The following is a 20,872-nucleotide window of genomic DNA, read 5'->3' as shown; positions in this document are numbered from 1 at the left end:
TGTTCAGGAACTGGCCATGGTCCCCTATGGTCCTCAGATTAACCAGCCACTTTCCCGGGCCCCAGAAGTCTGTGGGAGGACAGGGACAAGCATAAAGTCACATACGATTAAGGTGACATGGAGGTGGGGCTTGCGCTCAGGCCTGGGGGCTCTAGAATCACAGGGTCGGAGTGGACACAGGGCGGGCCTCAGCCTTTTCCGGCTACAGCAAAGGCCTGGTCTGCAGAGCGCGGCCCGACTGAGAGGGAAGACAGGCCCTGACCTCCTGGTCGGGAACGGGTGGGAGCTTTCACCCGAGCCTGGTCCTCCTCAGCGCTGCTGCCGACAGGATGGCCCGGGGACAGAGCAGGTGGACCGCCACCGGTGCCCTGCCCGGCCCGGAGCCTGGGCCTGAGGTGCCAGGGCTGGCTGCTGCAGCTCCAGCACCACTCTCCTGGGCGATCCCAATTAATGCCTAGTCCTCAATTAGGCCATCTCTCCCACCAGCCAGTCTGGAGAGCCTGGGGGGAGGCGGCGCTGCCCCAGGCCGGCAGCTTCACCACAAGCCATGGCCAACCTCCTCCCACCACCCTCCACCAGCTGGCGCAGATGGCGCTGCTGCCCAAGATGTCTGTCCTCTTTGCAGGCGTTGGAGGGTATGTGCCAGGGGAGGGCCAGAGCCCCGCCCAGGGTTTACCTCCCACCACCCTCTGGCCCCCAGCCTGGGAGGCTTCCTGGCTGGGGGGTTTGGGGGGTTGAGGGAATTGCTAGGATGGACTTAATTATCTGCAGCGTGTCTGCTGGCACCAGAAGTGCCCACAGCCCCACCAGGTCTCACGCATGCCCTCTCAGCCAAGGTCTCAACAGATAACAGCTGGAGCAGGAACCAGGCCAGGAAGGACAAGCAGGTAGGTGGAGGCTGTGCTGAGCCGAGAGCCCCTTCCCCATCGAGAGGGGCACCTGCTAGTCAGAGCTGCTGGTCCAGAGCTACGAGGCTCTCTGATTTTCCAGGAAAAGCTGTACATTCAGATTTTTACTCTAAGTCTATTTTAAATAGTGTGAGTATAACACATTCAGTAAGGCATATAAATCTGAGTACAGTTCAGTGAATTTTTGCCTGTGTGCACCCGGGTAACCATCACCCAGATCAAGATGTTACATCCACTTATTTTAGAACAGTGCTAGGTTTACCGAATTATATCCAGCATAGTACAGTGAGTTCCCATATACCCCACACCCAGCTTCTCCTATGTGTTAGGCCACGTTCTCCAGAGAAACAGAACCAATAGGGGATGTGTATGTATACGTAAAGATATTTATTGTAATTGGCGGTGATTATGGGGCTGAGCAGTCCCAAGACCTGCAGACAGCAAGCTGGAGGCCCAGGAGAGCCGTGGCGTAGTTCCAGTCCAAGCCCTAAGGTCTGAGAACCAGGAAAGGCGATGGTGGAAGTTCCAGTCTGAGGTCAGAGAACACTGATGTTCCAGCTCAGCAGGCAGGCAGGCAGGCAGGCAAAGTTCCCTCTTAACTCAGCCTTTTTGTTCTATTTAGGTCTTCGACTGATTGGATGAGGCCCACTCCATTGGGAAGGGCAATCTGCTTTACTTATTCGACAGATATTAATCTCATTCAGAAACAGCCTCCCTCTCCCCCCCCCCCCCAGAATCATGTTTGACCACATGGGTGGAAACCCCATGATCCTGTCAAGTTGACACATAAAATTAATCATCACACTATTAACACCGTACATTAGAAGGGCACATTTGCCACAGTTAATGAACTTACATGGATACATTATTACTAACTAAAGCCCGTATTTTATGCAGATTTCATCCATTTTTTTCGGGATTGTCCCTTTTCTGTTCCAGAATGCCATCTGGGACACCACGTTACGTTAGATGCCATGTCTCCTTAGGTTCCTCTCGGTTGTGATGCTTTCTCAGACTTCGTGGTTGTTTTTTATGATCTTGACAGCACTTAGGAAATTTTATAGATTGTCTGTAAATTGGGATTTGCCTGATGTTTTCTTCATGACTAGTTGGGGTTATGGGTTTGGGTTTACGGAGGCAAGGTGTGCTCTCATCCATATCAAGGGTGGGTACTGTCAACATGACATCACTGTTGATGTTGACCTTGACCAGCTGGCTAGAGGCAGCGTCTATCAGATTTCTAAAATAAAATTACTTTTTCTCCTCATTTTACATACTATATACCCTTTGGAAGGAAATCCCTATGCACAACCTGCACTTAAGGGCAGAGTATCGAAGTAAACTACTTGGAATTCTTCTGTGTGGGAGATTGGTCTCTCCCCCCCATTTATTCATTTATTTGTTTACTCAACCAATCATGTGTTTATATCCATATGGGCCCATAGGCATTTGTTTTATACTTTAAGTTATAGTTCAATACTATTTTATTTATTCTGTTATTCAAATGGTCCCGGTTTTGACCACTAGAAGCTCTTTCACTGGGCTCCTATCTCCCTTTGACATACCCCAATCATTGTAGGGTAGTTCCCCCCCCCCCATGCTTTATTATTTTTCTTTATTATTATTTTTAATTTAATTTATTGGGGTGACATTGGTTAATAAAATTATGTAGATTTCAGGTGTACGATTCTATAACACATCATCTGTATATTGTATTGTGTGTTCACCACCCCAACTCAAGTCTCCTTTGGGGTTTTGTTTTTGTTTTCAGCACTTTATTACTGTCTGCACCACAAAACGCCCCAGGATCCTGTTGTGTATTTCCTGCCCCAGTCCTAGAATCAGCCATTTCTGTAAGAAGCTCTGGTTCACTTTATTGGAGAAAGCAAGACCTGAGTGCTAGATTGCTTCTGGGCCCTCCCAGCTGATACAGAGTGAGGAGATACATGCACACTAGCCTGTGTATATATACATTTGTAAATGTTTCTGCATGTAAGCAACTGTATCTATATTAAGTTAAACAGGAGTTCACATTGATGCCTCCAATTCCAATCCACTACTAGAGTGAATTGGTCCAGCCTCCCTGCTGGCTTAGCTATAGCTTCTCATTCCAGCAGTGAGAAATCGTCACCCTACGTCTGCTTCATTTTCACTTCTAGTGCATGTGTGCAGGTTTCCGAATTGTTAACCCCCATGGGGAACCCCTCCCCAACTAGAGTTGGGGCTACGTGCAGTTCCTTCTGCCTCTGTTCTCGCAGACTCCGCTCCTTTCCAGGTTAGCATCTTATCTCCCCACCCCTTCAGAGAGACTGTTTCGTACGTCTGCAGTAAAGCTAGATTCTCTGTCATATTCTTCATCCAGTCCTGGGACCCTGACCACCTAAATGGCTTTTTTTTTTTTTAAATTTACACACATTACAGTTTACTCTTTGACAAATGCTTAATGTCTTGATTTCACTGTTACAGTATCACACAGAATAGTTTCACTGCCCTAAAAAAAAGTCCCCTGTGCTTCACCTATTCATTTCTACCCCTCAGCACCCCTGGCAACCAGTAATTTACTTTCTGTATAAGTTTGCCTTTTCCTGAATGTCATACAATTGGAATTATACAGCATGTGGCCTTTTCAGGCTGGCTTCTTTCATTCAGCAATATGCCTGTCTGTGTCGTTTCCTGGCTACGTACATTTCCTCTTATTGCTGAGTAATAGTCTGCTGTAGGAATACACCAGTGTGCTCACCTATTGAAGGCCACCTCCTCTGGGGAGCCTTCCGTGCTGTCACCAGGCAGCCCCGTCCTCTGAGCTGCGATGCGCCCTGCCCCAGTCTCCCCGCCGCCTCCCTGCGCTGTGCGCCTTTGCCGCCCTGGGTCTTCCTGGGGGCTGGGCGCTCCTGGCGGGCAGAGGCCATGGCCCTTCATTTCCATGTCAGCGTCTAGCGCAAGGCCTGGGATCGAGGACAGAGCCAGGGAATGTTTGCTGGATGAGCGAAAGGATGTCTCGGGGGGTGAGAAAAACCTGCAGACTTGGGGGCATGAAGGGTGCGCAAGGACGGAGAGGTGGTAGGGGGAAGTAGCCTGGGAGAAAGGGTGCCGGGGAGAGGGTAAGACCTGGGGTAGTGGGGAAGGGGGGCGGAGAGGAGGGTCTGGGTGCAGAAGCGGGAAGGTCTGGGGGCGCTGGAGCGGGCAGGAGAGGCGAGGGGAACAATAAGCACTTTATAAATAGTCATTCGGTGCGCACGACCGCCCTGGGAGGTAGCTGTTGGCGTCTCTGTTCTTACAGACGGAGAAACTGAGGCTTATGGAGGTAGGCGACTTGTCCCGGGGAAAATCGCTCGTGGGGGGTGTGGGCCTCGAGCCTGCAGTCGGGGCTCTTTCCCATACAGCGCCTGGCGCGAAGTGTTTAGCAAAGGTCAGCCGGTCCTCCCATTGCTGTTATGCGGCCCAGGCGCGGCGGCCCGGGAGCGGCAGGTCGGGGGTCCCCGAGGTCGCCCTTGGCCCTAACCCTGGCCCAGAGCCCAGAACCAGGTGCTTCGGGGGAAGAGTGCGACGGTGCAGGTGGAGAGGGGCCAGTTTCCATGGGAACAGGCGAATGCTTCAGGAGGGCGCATGCGCAGATCGGGAACAGGTTGTTGAACCGGCGAAAGGTGACGTAAAAGCGCACGGGGTGAGACGCAGGGCTCGGAACGTCAAAGCCCTGCGTCCGCCGGCGTCCGGGGCGGACGAAAGGCGCGCGCGGCGGCGGCGGCGGCGGCAGTAACCCCTCCTGGACCGAGGCCGCAGCAACCCCAGCTGGACCGAGACCCGGCGGCGCGGAGCTGACGTGCGAAGCGAGGCGAGCGAGGCGCGAGGGCCGCGCCCGCACCTGCGACGACCCCCCTGGACGCGAACCGCGGCTGACCGGCCCCGGGTCCCGGCTTCTGAGGCCCCGCCTCTCGAGTCTGGGGACTAATCGGTTTGAGAGCGCGCGGGCCGCAGCCGCGAACTCTCCAATTGCGGAGGGCGTCGGCCACCGCCCAATCCCAAGCAGACAGGTGCGAGGTCCGGAAGGCAGCGACCAATCAGCGGCGGTTGCGGCCTGTGGGGGCCGGTCTCGGGCAATGAGGAGGTCCGAGTGACGTCTCTGCGCACCAATCGGGAGTGAGAGAGCGTTGGAGCCCGTCCGCCCTTCCGGCCTGAGCTCTATTTACTAGGGGCGTGCAGCCCGCCTGCCAATCAGGGCGCAGCTGAGTGGCCAGGCAGCCAACCCCGGAGGAGCGGCCGGCCGACGTCCGCCGCACCCAGGAGTTGGGGATGTCCTACAAACCGATCGCCCCCGCCCCCAGCAGCACCCCGGGCTCCAGCACCCCTGGGCCCGGCACCCCAGTTCCTACAGGTGAGGATCCAGCTCCATCCCTGCTCGCCTGCCCGGGCGGTCGAGATCTCGAAAAGAAGACGGCCCGAGTTCCGCAGCAGTGGGCCTGTCGCCTACACGCCCAGAGCCTCAGTTTGCTGGCCTGTGAAGTGGGCGTGGTCACGTAAGGGCCAGGTGGGGTGCAGGGGGAGGGGTTTGTCCCTGAAGTTGAGCTGCCCGGAGCGGAGCATCCCTTTCGGAAGGAATCGGGCGAGTCCGGTTGGGGGCTTGGAGCTCGGGGAGATGTCCCTGCCCCGCGCTGACCTCTTAACTCGAACCTGTTGCAGCCGGAAGTGTACCGTCGCCGTCGGGCTCGGTGCCGGGAGCCGCTGCCCCTTTCAGACCCCTGTTTAACGACTTTGGACCGCCCTCCATGGGCTATGTGCAGGTGAGTGGGGCCGAGAGGTTGCCTGTGGTTGGGGACTGGAGGCCCCCCGGGGCTTGAGCTCGCTGCCCTGTTCTCTCTTGACATAGGCGATGAAGCCACCCGGCACCCAGGGCTCCCAGAGCACCTACACGGACTTGCTGTCGGTCATAGAGGAGATGGGCAAAGAGATCCGACCCACCTATGCTGGCAGCAAGAGCGCCATGGAGCGCCTGAAGAGAGGTGAGTGAGGCCAGGCCCTCGCCCCCACCCGGGGAGAAAGGACCTCTGGAGGCCGCCTGAGCCAGGCCTAGACTAGGGCCGGGATCACTGTCCATAGGTGTATTGAACTGAATTAAAATCTAGCCGATTTCCAGGGAATTTGTAGTTCAACAGGGTAAATCTGAGCATTAGCCAAACCTCCAGTATCATCTAGCCTTTGGTTAGATTACGGTCCCTCTTACTGAAAGGAAAGGGGGTGGGGAGGGAGGGGTCTTCTGGAGGGTGTGGGTGGGAGTGGAGGGTTGCTGAGACCCTGTATGTTACTTCCCCATCCCCACTCCCACCCCACCCCAGGCATCATCCATGCCCGGGCCCTAGTCAGAGAGTGCCTGGCAGAGACAGAGCGAAACGCCCGCACGTAACAGGAAGCACCTACACCTCCGAGTCTGGACCTTTCCGGGCCACTGCAGGGCACCTGCTTCTCCCTGGCCTTCACCCTGAGTTGCACTTCCTGTCCTGTGTCCCTTGGTGGGTGCCGTCCAGGAACCAGGGGGTGGCTCTTACTCCAGTTGGCAGCACTAACATGGGACCCCTGGAATACTTAGCAGAGAGGTCACTGTGAGTCCCACTCATGAGCTGCCAGCAGTGTTGATCCAACTGGAGCTTTCTTCTTTTTGTGGCCCCCACCACTCAGCACTTACCCAGGACTTCTCACCACTTTGTCCCAGACCCCCTTCCCCCCCGCAGGGCCTGAGAAAGCCTGTCACCTCCCTGCCTTGTCTCCTGGGCCATAGCCTCTCTTTTCTCAGTGTGTCTTTTGCTAACCATGCTCTTTTTGTATAAATAAAAGATAATTTGAAGTTGTTCTCTCAGCTCTTAGCCTTTGTGAGCCTGGTACTTTCGCTAAGCCCGGATGGGCTGGGAAGAAAAAGGGAAAGAGAAGACTCAGAGTGGTGCAGTGGGTGGGAGAGAGGCCGACTGAGCCTGGCCTCACCTTGCCTCCTCCTGTCCATTGACCTTGGGAGGGACCCTGCCCCTGTCCGCGCTCAGCCTTCCCAGCTTTTAAGTAGCGGAAAGAGTTGAGCTCCAGTAGCTGAGTCTCGCCTGGCTTCGCTTGAGGCCGCCAGGGGGCAGTGCAGGACCTTGGCCGCCTCCACAGCTGGAAGACAGTCATCAGCCTCGGCCTGGAGGGTTCTACCTCTGGATTAGCAGTGACGCCTGGCGAGGTGGAAATGCCAGTTCACTTAAGCCACACCCTCCTGCCTTAATGCCCTAACAGCCTAAGCTGAATCAGCCCTCAGAGGCCCTGAATGGGCCCCGTCTCTGACTCCACGGAGAGGAGAGGGCGCACTGCTGCTTCCCTCCGCAAGCGCCTGTGAAGCAGCGCCAAGGGGAGAGGGCTGGCTTCCAGCATGGGTGCTGCAGTCCACCGTCCCAGGGCTTTCAGGGGACCGGGTGTGGTCCCACGAGCCCAGCCCACAGGTGCCCTAGCCTTTGCCCAAGGTCTGGTGGCTGGTTGGCCACGCTTGTCGACCCGGAAGGTATAGGTGGGCCCACAGAGAGGGACTAGTCCGAGGATCGACTGAGGCCTCTGCTTGGGTGTGTAGCTGAATGACCCTAGAGACCTGGGGCGCTGGAAGCCCTCACCCCAGGTAGAGGCAAGTCGGAGACCAGCTTCTGGCCCGAGTGGGGGAGGATGCCTTTCCCCTGAGGGCCGGGGAGGGTGGGACCCTGCCGCCAGGGTGGGAACAGAAACCACGAGTGTCTCGAGTGTTCCAGAAAGCACACAGGGAGTGAAAAGCACGGGCATCTGGAGAACTGCGCTTCCCCCGCTGCCAGGGGAAGGAAGGAGGGAAGGAAGGGGCCGGGCTCCGCCGCGGGCGGGGACCCCGCAGGGTGGGGAGGGCCCGCCGGGCCCAGGAAGGGGGCGGGGCGGCCGCAGTGACGCGCGGGCGCGGGGAGGGCCGGCTGGGCGCCCGGGGCGGACGGGGAGAAAGGTCGGGGCCATGGGCCGGCGGTGCGCCTCCCGAGGGTCCGGCCACTGCTGGAACCGGAGCCCGGGGCCGGGGGCGCTCGGGGCTCAGGCCCGTAGCCCGCTCGCCCTCGCCCGTGGCCGGTGAGGGGCGCCCGCGCGGGACTAGAGGTGAGCCGGGCCGGGCCGGGAGCGCGGCGGGGGCGGGGGGAAGTGGGGACGGGGCTGCTCGCCCGCTCGCGGGGTGCGGGGCGGGGGCAGGGCGGGCTCCTGCCACGGCCCGGGGCGCGGGTGAGCGCGGCAGGTCGCAGAGCCGAAGCCCGTGGGGCACCAAGGGGAGCGCTCTTGCCGCAGCCCGGAGGAGTGACCCTGGGAGGATGCTGGGGAGGGGACGCCGAGCGCCGGCTGCCGGCCGCGGAGGGAGCAGGTCCGGGGCGAGGGGGTAGCCCCCTGTCCGGGGAGGCAGGCTCGCGTGTCAGGGGTGGGGAACACTGACAGATGCTAGGAGGAGGGGCGCACGCGGCTGCTCCTTGGAGAGACTCCCCGGGGACAGGGTTTGAGGTGGACGAAGGGGGTGGGGGACGCGGGACCCCACGACTCCAGGAAAGGGATGCCCGGGGCGCCCCGAGGGGCGGTTGTGCGAGGCAGGCCCGGAAGGAGGGGCGCGGGGGCTGCAGGGGGCGGGTCCCCGAAGGAAGCTTTTTCCAGGGGGCTTAGAACGCGGCGGGAAAGGCGAGGCTGGCCAGCCCCCCGCGGCCGCTCTGGGGGGCCCGCGTCAGCGCGCGGTTTCCATGGAGACGGGAGGGCGGGGGACGGGGGCTGCGCGGAAAAGAGGTCAGTGATCCGCCTCGCTGCGGCGCCCGGCCCCGGCCCCGGCCCCGGCGGCGCTGGGTTCGCTCCGCCGCCCGGTGGCCGGCCGGGCATGGGGTCCCGCGGCCCGAGCCCCTCGGCCTGCGCGCGGGGCCGGGGACCGCGCGCCGCCGCGCACTGACGGCCGCGTGCCCTGCGCCAGGCGGAGCGGAGGCCGCGCCGCGGGCCGCGCCGCCAGGATGCTCATCAAGGAGTACCACATCCTGCTGCCCATGAGCCTGGACGAGTACCAGGTGGCCCAGCTCTACATGATCCAGGTGAGGCGCGGGCGCGGGCCGGGCCATGCTCGGGGCGCCTCACCCTTGCGCGCGGGAGCGCGCAGGCCGCACCTGGGGCAGGGCTGGGGCTCAACCCCCGTCCCGCTCCGGCGCTTTGCAGGGCTCGGGCCAGGGGAGGAGAGAGAGGTCCCCCCTTCAGATGCAGGAGGAGATTGTCAGGGCTGTGGCGGAAAAGGCAGAATCCTGGTGGTGCCTCCCCACCCCCAAGCGCCCAGCCCGTGTGTGATCCCCTCTAATCCGCCTTAGAATCCGTAATCCCCTAGGGGTACCGAGCCTGTGAGGAGGCATTAGTGGGGCGGGGAGTGAGGAGGGGTCCTAGGTGGTAGGAAAGGATGGGAGGGGGTCCCCGGAGGGTGCAGGATCCTGGCAAGCCCAAGTCAGGGAGATGGCATGAGGATCAGGCACCCAAACTGTGAAATAGAGGGGCAGGCAGGGACCCCAGAGGATAAGGGGGGGTCTGGGCCTGGGCTTGGGCTGTGAGAAAAATGGGCCAGGGCCTGCTGTCAGGGAGGGGAGAGGGTCGGTGCAGGCCCTTGAGGGAGGCCTGTTCCGGACGCGTTCCCCTGAGTTTTAGGATCAGTCTTCAGGGGCGAGAGGGCCAGGATCCAGCCTAGGGACTGAGTAGGTCAAGTTTGGGCTCCAGAGCTATAAAAGGGCAGGATCTGAGTGTTCTCAAACCATAAGGGGTGTGGCAGGAGCTGGTTGTGGGGTCCCACAGAGGGAGGGAACCGGGGTCAGGTCCTCAGAGTGGTCGGGGGCCCCTTTTACTCTCCTCAGTTCTTCCAGCCCACCCACCCCGGCCTCCTTGCCGCCCCTGGAGCAGGTGCAGCATGCGCCCACCTCAGGAGCTTGCACTGGCTTCCCCTCTGCCTTGAAGACTTGCCCACCCCACGTTCACTCAGCACCCTCCCTCCCCTCCTTGTTCAAATCAGTCACGTTATCTCCCTGAGGCCTCTCTCACCATGTATGGAAACCGCAACCCCCAACTCAATCCCCCTTACCCTAATCTGTGCTTTCTTTTTCCCATAGCCCTTTTTTCCCTTCTAACATACCATATAATTTGCTTTTTTCTGCGTCTGTCTCCCCGCATTAGAACGTAAGTGCCCCAAGGGCGGGGGTCTTTGCTCTGCTCATCAACATGTCCTAATTAACATAATCCTCAGCAATGCCTGGACTAAAGCAGACACTCAGTAGGTACTTGAATGTGTGCTGGGCTGCAGAACCCGTGGGCGACTGGACAGGGGCTGTGACCCCGGCCCCAGGAGCAGCAGGGGGCCAGGGTAGGGTTATAGGGAGTTGGAAAGGCTAGGACTAAGCCCCAGAACTGTGCAGGGGGCCAGGCAAAGCCGGGGATCCCAGGAGCCGCGCTGGGGTTGAGCTCCAATTCTGCTCTGCCCTGGACTACAGAAAAAGAGCCGGGAGGAGTCGAGCGGTGAGGGCAGTGGTGTGGAGATCCTGGCCAACCGGCCCTACACAGATGGGCCTGGCGGCAGCGGGCAGTACACACACAAGGTGTACCACGTGGGCTCCCACATCCCAGGCTGGTTCCGGGCCCTGCTGCCCAAGGCTGCCCTGCAGGTGGAGGAGGAGTCCTGGAATGCCTATCCCTACACGCGAACCCGGTGAGTGGGAGGGACGGGCCTGGGGCCACAAGGAGAATAGCCCTGGTGGGCACAGTAGTGACCCTTGCCCCTACCCTCTGCCCAGGTACACCTGCCCCTTTGTGGAAAAATTCTCCATTGAAATAGAGACCTATTATCTGCCTGATGGGGGGCAGCAGCCGAACGTCTTTAACCTGAGTGGGGCTGAGAGGAGACAGCGCATCCTGGGTGAGGCCTGGAGCCAGTGGGGGGGACCCTGAAGATCCTCTCAGGCCACCTGAGGCCTCGATGGGCAGCCTCTGACCAGTCCCAGGCTCTCTCTGGGCCTTGGCTTTTTGTCTTCAAAAGGCTGCCCTCTTGATCCCGAGGCAGGGAAGGGGTGGCAGGGGCGGGAGGAGGCGGGTGGCGCTCAGTGCTGCTGGAACCCCCTCAGACACCATCGACATCGTGCGGGATGCGGTGGCCCCAGGCGAGTACAAGGCAGAAGAGGACCCCCGGCTGTACCGCTCCGTGAAGACAGGCCGAGGACCGCTGGCTGATGACTGGGCGCGCAAGGCGGCTCAGACGGGGCCCCTCATGTGCGCCTATAAACTGTGCAAGGTCGAATTCCGATACTGGGGCATGCAGGCCAAGATTGAGCAGTTCATCCACGATGTTGGTGAGCACCCAGCCGCGGGAGGTTCTGTTTACCCAGCGTGCGCCAGCCCCGGCGTTAGAGCCAGGGTGCTCTCAGGCTACATGGGACACAGAAGCTTAAAGCCGTCATTTCCACTTGATGTGGTGAGTGCTGAGGTAGAGGGGAGCTGCACAGCCTAGCCTTGGGGTACAGGTAAGAGTCAGGAGGGCAAGAAGCTGGCGACGTGGTCTTGAGGTCTAAGATTCTAAACTGTTTGGTCCATCAAGTGACGCTGAGACCTTCAGGAGGGTCACCAGCCCTAACTGGCAGTGTGCTGAGAAGTGCAGGCTGAGACTGTGACTCTGATGTCATTCTCTCAGGGTCCCTCCCACCCCAGCTCCCAGAGACCCATCGTCTGGCCGTGGTATCAGGAGCCCCTGTTTCATACCACCCTAAATCCAACCCCACAGCTCCTGCAGCTCAGGCCCGCCCCACCTCCCAGGTCTGAGGGTGGGCCGGCTGCAGTTAGAGGGATCCCTAGCCTGGAAGGGGATGGCCGGGGGCCTGGGTTCCCCTCTACTACAGACTCATGGAACCCCCAGTGAGCCACTTCCCATCTCTGCTCCTTCATTTTCCATTCTGTAGACAAGGGGGAGTTTGGGCCAGATGTTAAAAGCTCATGCTGGTCACAACGTGCAGCTCCTTTGCTAATCACTTTTCACGCAAGATCTTTAGCACAGATGACACCCCTCAAGGTAAGGACTGTTATCTCCACTGTACAGATGAGGAAATTTAGCTCCAAGAGCAATACAGGCTCCTTGTCTTACATTTGGAAAAATACCAAATCACCCACATATAACCACTGTTAAGATTCTGATATATTCCTTTCCAGAAGTTTATCATTATAATTCAACCATCGTTACTGTGTTTCCTAGATATTGAGGTTTTCAAACTTTATTTCTCTGCTTAAGATAAAAATATCCCAGATTGGGTATCATCTTTCGATACGACTTTCATTAAGTGCCAACACTTCCATGAACTATTGACACCTTCATTAACCATCAACAATTTCATTTATTGTTAACGCCTCTGAAGTAGTCAGCAGGGAGCCAGATGAAAGAGTGAAAACAAGCATTGGTTCCAGCTTCCTATGGTGGGGGGGGGGCTGTCAGTGCTCAGAGTTGGGGTGTCCAGAGGGATGGAAGAGGCAGTGGGCTAGGAGGGAGGTGGGGCAAGAAGACAAATGCCCCACTTTCCACTCCCATCCCCTGGGTGGCACACACCCTGCCCTACTTTGTGGCTCTGGGTAGGTGGTGTGCCCAGGGGAGCCATTAACCGGCCTCAAGGGCTGGGCGTGTGGACACTGTGGCAGGGAACCCCGGGGTGGGGAGGGCGTCGTTCTGATGCCCGGGCACCTACAGGTCTTCGTCGGGTGATGCTGCGGGCCCACCGCCAGGCCTGGTGCTGGCAGGACGAGTGGACAGATCTGAGCATGGCTGACATCCGGGCGCTGGAGGAGGAGACGGCCCGCATGCTGGCGCAGCGCATGGCCAAGTGCGTCCTGGACAGCGAGGGGCCTGAGGCCCAGCCCCCCGGGAAGCCAGGCACCGAGGCCCAGGCTGGGGCCGGCCGAGCGGGCACCCCCGATGGGCCTGAGGCGCCCCTTGGCCCCGACGCCTCACCCGATGCCAGCTTCGGCAAGCAGTGGTCCTCGTCATCCCGCTCCTCCTACTCATCCCAGCATGGAGGTGCGGGTTGGGCGCGGGCAGGAGGGAGCGACCTTCAGGCCGGCTCGCGGGCTGGTGCTGACGCCCCTGTGCTCCCGCAGGGGGCATGTCTCCTCACAGCTTGTCTGAGTGGCGCATGCAGAACATCGCCCGGGACTCTGAGAACAGCTCCGAAGACGAGTTCTTTGATGCCCACGGTGGGCACTGCGGGCCCCGGTGCAGGGGGGTGTCCCTGAGAAGCCTCTTCCACCCCATGACTCAGCCCCTTGTCCCTTCAGAAGGCTTCTCGGACAGTGATGAGGTCTTCCCCAAGGAGATGACCAAGTGGAACTCCAACGACTTCATCGATGCCTTCGCCCCCCCGATGGAAGCTGAGGGGGCGCCAGGTAAAGATCCGGAATTCGGTTGCCAGCACCCCACACGCGGTGGGGACTCGGAGAACAAGTCAGTCCTAATTCAGTGGGGTCCTGGGATGAATGTCGGTCCCGAGAGGGTGCTCGTTCAGTGCACAGATGGCTAGTGAGTGGATGATGGGTGGGTGGGAGGATGGCTGGAGTGTACTCCAGGTTCAGACGCAGCGCAGAGAATGGGGGGATCCATGCGGAGGCCCGGAGGCCTTCACACGGCAGCGGATATCTCAGCTGGAGTTTGAAGGGTTGGACCAGCTCCGTCCAACAGAACTCTCTGTGGAGATGACAGTGTCTGAGCCACTAGGTACGTGTGGCTGTCAAGCACTTGGAATGTGCTCAGTGTGACTGGGAAACTGAAGCTCGAACTGTATTACATTTCATTCTTTCCGGTTTAAATAGGCACACGTGGATAGTGGCTGCCGTTTTGGACAGGGCAGGATTAGAAAGACTCTTCCAGGCAAACGGGCACTGTGGGGACAGGCATCCCTGGGGGCAGAGGACCGGCACAGAGATGTGACACGGCCTGGGAGAGTCAGAGGAGGGCAGGGGAAGTTGGGGCGGGCGAGGTGCCACTCAGGCAGACGGAAGAGCAGGAGAATCCGAAGCGTCCGATGAAGGGACCCCCAGAGACCCCTCAGCCCCCTTCACTGGCTGTCCCGTCCTACAGATCCCGGAGCCGAGGCCACCAAGGATATGAGGGACGGGGTCCGAGGGCCCAGGGACTCAGAGGTGCGTGTGACCAGCCGCTCCGTGTTGCAGCTGTAGCCACCCGCCTGCCAGGCCGCCGCTCTGACACCCCGGCACCCCGCTGTACCCCGCAGGGCCCGGACGGCGCTGGGGAGCTGGGGGCCGAGGCGTGCGCGGTGCACGCCCTGTTCCTCATTCTGCATAGTGGCAACATCCTGGACTCCGGCCCCGGCGACGCCAACTCCAAGCAGGCAGACGTGCAGACGCTGAGCCTGGCCTTCGAGGCCGTCACCCGCATCCACTTCCCCGAGGCCCTGGGCCACGTGGCACTGCGCCTGGTGCCCTGCCCACCCGTCTGTGCCGCTGCCTACGCCCTTGTCTCCAAGTACTGGTCGGGAGTGCAAGGGCGGGGGGTACACAGGGTCCCCAAGTTGCAGAGATCCACCTGGGGGCCCCGGGGACCAGGAAGACCCCATGGAGGGGTGGGGAGGAGCCCAGAAAGCCGGACACCTCGGTTTCCAGTTAATGGCTTCATCGCAGAGGCCCCTGGGTGCTGACACTGCCCACAAAGGCCCCTCTTGCCAGCAGGCCAAGGGGACTTGGAGGGGGGGTGAAGGCCCCACCCACCCACCACACCCCCTCTTCCTCCAGCCTGAGCCCCTACAGCCACGACGGGGACAGCCTGTCCCGCTCCCAGGACCACATTCCACTGGCTGCCCTGCCGCTGTTGGCCACCTCATCCGCCCGATACCAGGGCGCTGTGGCCACTGTCATCGCCCGAACCAACCAGGCCTACGCCGCCTTCCTGCGCTCGTCGGAGGGCGCTGGCTTCTGCGGACAGGTCAGGAGCCAGGACGTCCTCGGGAGCTTGCCCTGGAGCCCTCTGCCTGCCTGTTGGCGCCTCCTGATGGTGCCACCCTCTCCCCTAGGTGGTGCTGATCGGAGATGGCGTCGGTGGAATCCTGGGCTTTGACGCACTCTGTCACAGTGCCAGCGCAGGCGCAGGGAGCCGGGGCAGCAGCCGCAGAGGGAGCATGGTCAGTGTGGCCGGGCCCTGCCTCCTCGGGAGGACGGTGTCTCTCCATCTCCAGGGCTCTGCCCCCTGGAACATGACCTCTGGCAGACAGGTCCCTGCTGCCCTGATCTGTCCCTTCTGGGGCTCTGCCCGCCCACTTTCTTTGACTCCCTGCCCAACATCCAAGCCTCTCTCCTCACTTCCAAATAAGTAGAAATCACAGCGTCTCCAGTCCTGAGGATTTTCTGTCCCCTGTTCCTTCTAGAACAATGAGCTGCTCTCCCCAGAGGTCGGCCCAATGAGGGACCCCCTGGCAGATGGGGTGGAGGGGCTGGGCCGGGCCAGCCCAGAGCCCTCAGCCCTGGCCACCCAGCGCCTGCCCAGCGACATGGTCAATCCTGAACCCGAGGGCTCTCAGAACAGGTGACAACCCTGCCCCGTCATCCCCACCCTGGGTCTGTGCTGGGCTGTCGGGACAGCAGCACTGAGCACCCCTCCCCCACAGCCTGCAGGTGGCCCCCACGACTTCCTCCTCTTCTGGGGAGCCAAGGCGGGCAAGCACAGCCTCCTGTCCACCCACAGCCCCCTCTGAGGGTCCTGATGGCTCCATCAGCGCCGTGCGCCTGGACTTCAAGGTCTCCGGCTTCTTTCTCTTCGGCTCCCCGCTGGGGTTGGTGCTGGCTCTGCGCAAAACCGTGATGCCTGCCTTGGAGGGTGAGCCCTCGGGACGGGGCGGGGGCCGCGCCCTGTCCTTCACCCGCCCCTCCCCCAGCTCCTCCAAATTCACCTCGCCTGAGACGCTGGCGTAATTGCCACCTATCCCCCCTGTACCCATAAAATGGCCTGGCTAGAGAGGGGGAACCTGTGGCCCAGAAAGAAGGGACTTGCCAATGCCAGGTTTTCCGCGGTGCACCAGGAGGAACTCGCGCCCGCAGATGCTGTGTGTGAGAAGAGGGTCCAAGCACGGGAAACTTCCTCCCGAGCCACCTCAGCAAATCGAAGGCTCTGACCTATTCTTAGCCAAGAGATCCGTCTCACTGAGCAGGACCCTGGTGGCCTCCCAGGGAGAGCAGTTGCGGGAGTGCTGGCTCAGGGTCACACAGCATGTCAGGGTGCTGCTTCCCACGCCCCCTACCTCCCAGAATGCCCATATGAACTCCTCCCCGCTTTATCTCCCGGATACCAGTGGCCCAGATGCGCCCAGCCTGTGAGCAGATCTACAACCTCTTCCATGCGGCCGACCCCTGCGCCTGCCGTCTGGAGCCCCTGCTGGCCCCCAAGTTCCACGCCATCGCCCCACTGGCCATACCCCGCTACCAGAAGTTCCCCCTGGGAGATGGCACGTCCCTGCTGCTGGGTACGCCCCCAACCGAGATAAAGGGGAGAAGGGGGAGGAGGGCTGGGGATGGGCCCCCTCACCCAAGGAGACGTGAGGTAGTTCCCACATCACTGGTAGCCTCTCACGTCACTGTCCCCAGGACCAGGGAGCCCTACCCCAGCCCCTTGGGAGGTCTGCATCCCCCAGGCCCTCTGGCATTCTGTGTCCAGGCATAGAGAGCAGTGCTGATGACCGGACTAGGGGCAGAGTGACACTGGGTGCCAGTGTGAGAGCAGCCGACAGTGGAGGGGTGGGGCTGCTGTGCACGTGTAGGCCTGCATTACGGGTCCATAGGCACTGTGTCACATAGCGATGTGGGACGTGTACCTGTGTGCAGTTGGCCCCAGGAGGCAAGTGCCTGCGTTGGGGTGGTGGTGACAGGCATTCATTCAGGCAAGAATGCAGCAGGCTGCTGGGGCAAGCTCAGGGGAGAGATGCCCCCATGCTTCACCTCCACCCAGATGTGGAGCAGTTCAGCCGTAGCCAAGACTTGGCCCCGAGGGCTGGCAGGGAAGGTGGTAGAGGCGTGGGGGCTGAGCTCGAACCCCTGACGGGAAGACAGGAGGGCAGCCTGGCCCGCCTGCTGCTGAGGCTTCCCCTCCTCCCCCAGCGGACACTCTGCAGACCCACTCAGGCCTCTTTCTGGAGGAGCTGGAGATGCTGGTGCCCTCCACGCCCACCTCTACCAGTGGTGCCTTCTGGAAGGGCAGTGAGCTAGGCACCGAGCCACAGGCCCAGCCAGCGGCCCCCAGCACCACCAGTGAGGTGGTTAAGAGTAAGTCAGCCAGCCAGCCACCCAGTGTGGGGAGGGCACCCCTCCCACTGCCAGGGCCCAGCTGGATCACCCCTGCCCCCAGCGGCTACTCTGGACCCCGCCTCGGCCAGCTCCCAGCCCAGACTCAGCCAAGCAGGCTTGGAGGAAAGCGGGGAGGGAAGAGCACCCAGGGGCCAGGCAGGAGGGCACGGGGTGGGAGGCCACCCTGACTCACTGCCCGCCGTGGCCATGCAGTCCTGGAGCGATGGTGGGGGACCAAGCGGATCGACTACTCACTCTACTGCCCCGAGGCGCTCACCGCCTTCCCCACGGTCACGCTGCCCCACCTCTTCCACGCCAGCTACTGGGAGTCCGCGGATGTGGTAGCCTTCATCCTGCGCCAGGTGGGCCAAGGATACGGGGTGGGAGGTGGGAGCTGGGCGAGGGTGGGGAGCTGCGGGCTGGGGCTGGGGTGGGCCAGGGGCAGCCCCAGGACCTGTTCGCGCGACCTAGCCCGGCCCTGTGTAGGTGATCGAGAAGGAACAGCCACAGCTGGCCGAATGCGAGGAGCCGTCCATCTACAGCCCTGCCTTCCCCAGGGAGAAGTGGCAGCGCAGGCGCACGCAAGTCAAGATCCGAGTAGGTGCCCTGCCGTTTGAGCCCTCAAACGCGAGGCCCTGCCCCTCTCCCACGGCCTTGGCCTTGGCGCCCCACCCCATATGGTCCTGGCCCCACCTAATCATACCTCGACCACGCCCCTGGGAGCCACTGGTCTCTTCCCCTTCCCCCAGCAAGTTAGGACCCTGGGCAAGTTAGGCCTCCGATGGGCGCTCGCCCACCCCAGCTCATCCCCTGCATCCCATCACGTCAGGGCTCCACGCCCTCAGAACCACAGGCCTCGGGCCTGGCACACAGGCACTCCTGACCTCAGGCCGAGGTTGGCAAAAGCGCCCACCCCTCGGGCCACGCCCCTGTCCAGCAGTGGCCCCGCTTCCTCTGGCCCCTACCATCTGGGCACTGGTCCCCGTCCTCAGCTGAGCCACATCCCCAACATCTGGCTTTGTCTCCTCCCTCCAGAACGTCACTTCCAACCACAGGGCCAACGACACGGTGGTGTGCGAGGGCCGCCCCCAGGTGCTGAACGGGCGCTTCATGTATGGGCCCTTGGACGTGGTCACGCTCACCGGAGAGAAGGTCAGGACCCAGTGGCCTTGGCCCAGGGTGGACCTCCCGCATCACAGATGTGGCCCCCAAGCTGGTGCTCCCTTCCTGCCTCCTGCATCATCGTGTCCCTTCCCCCACCTCCCCACCCCCAGCCGTGGCCTCACCCGCCCCTGATGACAGGCCCGCCTCTGCCGTCCTCCATTCAAAGTCACGGGGTACACAGGGTCTCCGCCCCATGGACGCTCTCCCCCACCCCCTCCTCGCCAGGTGGACGTCTATGTCATGACGCAGCCACTGTCTGGCAAGTGGATCCACTTTGGCACTGAGGTCACCAACAGCTCCGGCCGCCTCACCTTCCCGGTGCCCCCTGAGCGTGCGCTGGGCATTGGGGTCTACCCGGTGCGAATGATGGTCAGGTGAGCGTGTGGCGGGCCAGCCCCCTGCGGGGGGGGCTCAGCCGGGCGTCGCCACTACACTGCTCACATCACCTGTGGGCCGCAGGGGTGACCACACCTACGCTGAGTGCTGCCTGACCGTGGTGGCCCGTGGCACCGAGGCCGTGGTCTTCAGCATAGATGGCTCCTTCACTGCCAGCGTCTCCATCATGGGCAGCGACCCCAAGGTGCGCGCCGGCGCTGTGGATGTGGTCAGGTAGGAGCAGCCGCCGCTGGGCTCACCCTGGAAGCCGGCTCCCAACCCTGGCACTTGGAGCTGACTGTCCCCCACCCCCCAGGCACTGGCAGGATGCCGGCTATCTGATTGTGTACGTAACCGGCCGGCCTGATATGCAGAAGCACCGGGTGGTGGCCTGGCTGTCGCAGCACAACTTCCCCCACGGCGTCGTCTCCTTCTGTGATGGCCTCACCCACGACCCGTTGCGCCAGAAAGCAATGTTTCTGCAGAGCCTGGTACAGGAGGTGCGGCAACTGGGAAGGGTCCCGTCTCTGGCCTCGACCCATCTCCGGGACCTTAACTGATAGGAAAGGTCCCTGTGGTCCTGGTCCTGCCCTTTCATGCTCCAAAGGGCTCTTGATCCTTAGGGCCAACTAGGGAGATCCAGTTGGTCCTGCCTCCCATCAGGGCCTGGTGATGTAGGACTCTGCCCACCTCTGTCCAACTAGCTTGGCTCCCTGAACTGTCTGACCCAGGACGCCCACCAGGCCCCACCCCCAGCCTCACACCCTGCTCCAGGGGTGGCTGACTGGCCTCACTCACAACAGGTGGAACTGAACATCGTGGCTGGCTATGGGTCCCCCAAAGATGTGGCCGTATATGCAGCACTGGGCCTGCCCCCGAGCCAGACCTACATCGTGGGCCGCGCCGTGCGGAAGCTGCAAGCACAGTGCCAGGTAAGGGCCAAGTGAGGGCAAGGACTGGGAGCCTGGGTCTCCTGTGTTAAGAGCCTGAGGGGGGAACTATGGGAAGGCTGGCTGGCCTCAGGGGCCTAGGCTCCTCCTAGGACAGGGATCATGAGCAGCTTAGAGCTGCTGGGCAGACCAGTATTGACAACTGAGGCTGGAGTGCTGGCTCCATTGTGGCATGGCCCTGGGCATGGGCCTTGACCTTTCTAAACCCCAATTTCCTGTCTGTAAGGTAGAAACAATAAAATGGCACTGACCTTGACAGCTATCATGAAGATCATGTGCCTTACTGCACATCAACACGCGGGCAGGGCTGGGCACAAAAAGTGCTTGCTATTACTACCTGCCCCAAAGAATCCCATTTTATAGATGAGGAAACTGAGGCCTAGATAGGGGCAGAGCTAGGAGTGAAGCCAAGATGCCCGGCTTCCATCCTGAGGTTCCCATCTGCTGAGAAGACCCTGGGTCAGGCATTGCTGAGCCTAGGATGCAGCCAGCACTGACCAGGAGCCTGGAGAGGATGGGAGGGTAGTGTGTGGGCCAGAGACCACCATCCCCTCATCCCTGCCCACCTCTGCCCACAGTTCCTGTCAGATGGCTATGTGGCCCACCTGGGCCAACTGGAAGCTGGCGCCCACCCTCATGCCCCCACGGGACCCTCGAGGGCCACCCTGGCCAAAAGCAGCTATGGTGGGGCTGCCCCTGTGGACTTCCTCCGTAAACAGAGCCAGCTGCTTCGCTCAAGGGGTCCCAGCCAGGCGGAGCGAGAGGGCCCAGGGACACCACCCACCACCCTGGCCCGGGGCAAGGCCCGAAGCATCAGCCTCAAGTTGGACTGTGGTGAGGCCTAAACTGTGGCTGGATCTGGGTTATTTATTCACACATTCAAGGGCCCAAGTGACCACGTGTGGGACACTGGAGTCTTAGACCTCTGGCCCCCCAGCTCCACACCCTGCATTTGCCTGCCCCTCAGCGTTACTTCCCTTTCATGTGGGCGGACCCAGACCAGGGCGGGAGGGAGCAGCAAGGACCCAGAGGCCTTTCCGGTGTATAAACCCATGAAATAAACCACGTACATCCCAACTGATTGCCCCTTGCTTGGTTTCAGGGTAGCCAAGCTCACAGTTGCCAGTCCGATGGGGACACTGTTGGGCA

The 20,872-nt window shown here is 61.0% G+C and overlaps 2 protein-coding genes across 7 annotated transcripts; both read left to right on the top strand.

Moving 5' to 3' along the window:
* Positions 1-3,791: 3,791 nt before the first annotated feature.
* Positions 3,792-6,756, top strand: CDK2AP2 (cyclin dependent kinase 2 associated protein 2). Of its 5 annotated transcripts, none has more exons than XM_081155574.1 (5): positions 3,792-3,913; positions 4,132-5,422; positions 5,586-5,686; positions 5,773-5,905; positions 6,239-6,756. In XM_081155574.1, the coding sequence occupies exons 3-5, from the start codon at positions 5,672-5,674 to the stop codon at positions 6,304-6,306; spliced, it is 216 nt and encodes a 71-aa protein (XP_081011700.1). In that variant the 5' UTR covers positions 3,792-3,913; positions 4,132-5,422; positions 5,586-5,671; the 3' UTR covers positions 6,307-6,756. The 5 variants fall into 5 exon arrangements, with proteins under 5 accessions (XP_081011700.1, XP_081011698.1, XP_081011701.1 ...); XM_081155572.1 differs by having other exon boundaries at positions 3,809-3,913; positions 4,132-5,280; XM_081155573.1 differs by lacking the exon at positions 3,792-3,913 and having other exon boundaries at positions 4,589-4,790; positions 4,884-5,280.
* Positions 6,757-7,813: 1,057 nt separating this feature from the next.
* PITPNM1 (phosphatidylinositol transfer protein membrane associated 1) lies at positions 7,814-20,799 on the top strand. 2 transcript variants are annotated; one of them, XM_081155735.1, is made up of 24 exons: positions 7,814-8,027; positions 8,869-8,983; positions 10,412-10,626; positions 10,712-10,833; positions 11,039-11,263; positions 12,643-12,969; positions 13,050-13,145; positions 13,227-13,334; positions 14,026-14,087; positions 14,180-14,430; positions 14,697-14,886; positions 14,975-15,082; positions 15,326-15,483; positions 15,566-15,774; positions 16,247-16,417; positions 17,049-17,213; positions 17,448-17,596; positions 17,721-17,831; positions 18,270-18,386; positions 18,624-18,772; positions 18,858-19,007; positions 19,090-19,273; positions 19,577-19,705; positions 20,302-20,799. In XM_081155735.1, exons 2-24 carry the CDS (start codon positions 8,906-8,908, stop codon positions 20,566-20,568), a joined length of 3,741 nt encoding a protein of 1,246 aa, XP_081011861.1. In that variant the 5' UTR covers positions 7,814-8,027; positions 8,869-8,905; the 3' UTR covers positions 20,569-20,799. The 2 variants fall into 2 exon arrangements, with proteins under 2 accessions (XP_081011861.1, XP_081011862.1); XM_081155736.1 differs by lacking the exon at positions 17,049-17,213 and having other exon boundaries at positions 7,939-8,027.
* The last annotated feature ends 73 nt before the right edge of the window (positions 20,800-20,872 follow it).

Source organism: Miniopterus schreibersii (genome assembly GCF_964146895.1).
Source record: "Miniopterus schreibersii genome assembly, chromosome: 12".
NCBI lineage: Eukaryota > Metazoa > Chordata > Mammalia > Chiroptera > Miniopteridae > Miniopterus > Miniopterus schreibersii.
The sequence above is the reverse complement of the archived record's forward strand: the minus strand, read 5'-3'. Positions and strand labels throughout refer to the sequence as shown.

Coding starts and splice junctions, on each gene's coding strand:
- CDK2AP2 (XM_081155572.1), top strand. CDS start 5,199: ATGTCCTACAAACCGATCGCCCCCGCCCCCAGCAGCACCCCGGGCTCC. Junction 5,281..5,585: donor CGGCACCCCAGTTCCTACAG/GTGAGGATCCAG, acceptor AACCTGTTGCAG/CCGGAAGTGTACCGTCGCCG. Junction 5,906..6,238: donor CATGGAGCGCCTGAAGAGAG/GTGAGTGAGGCC, acceptor ACCCCACCCCAG/GCATCATCCATGCCCGGGCC.
- PITPNM1 (XM_081155735.1), top strand. CDS start 8,906: ATGCTCATCAAGGAGTACCACATCCTGCTGCCCATGAGCCTGGACGAG. Junction 13,146..13,226: donor CGAGTTCTTTGATGCCCACG/GTGGGCACTGCG, acceptor TTGTCCCTTCAG/AAGGCTTCTCGGACAGTGAT. Junction 17,832..18,269: donor GCACGCAAGTCAAGATCCGA/GTAGGTGCCCTG, acceptor TCCTCCCTCCAG/AACGTCACTTCCAACCACAG.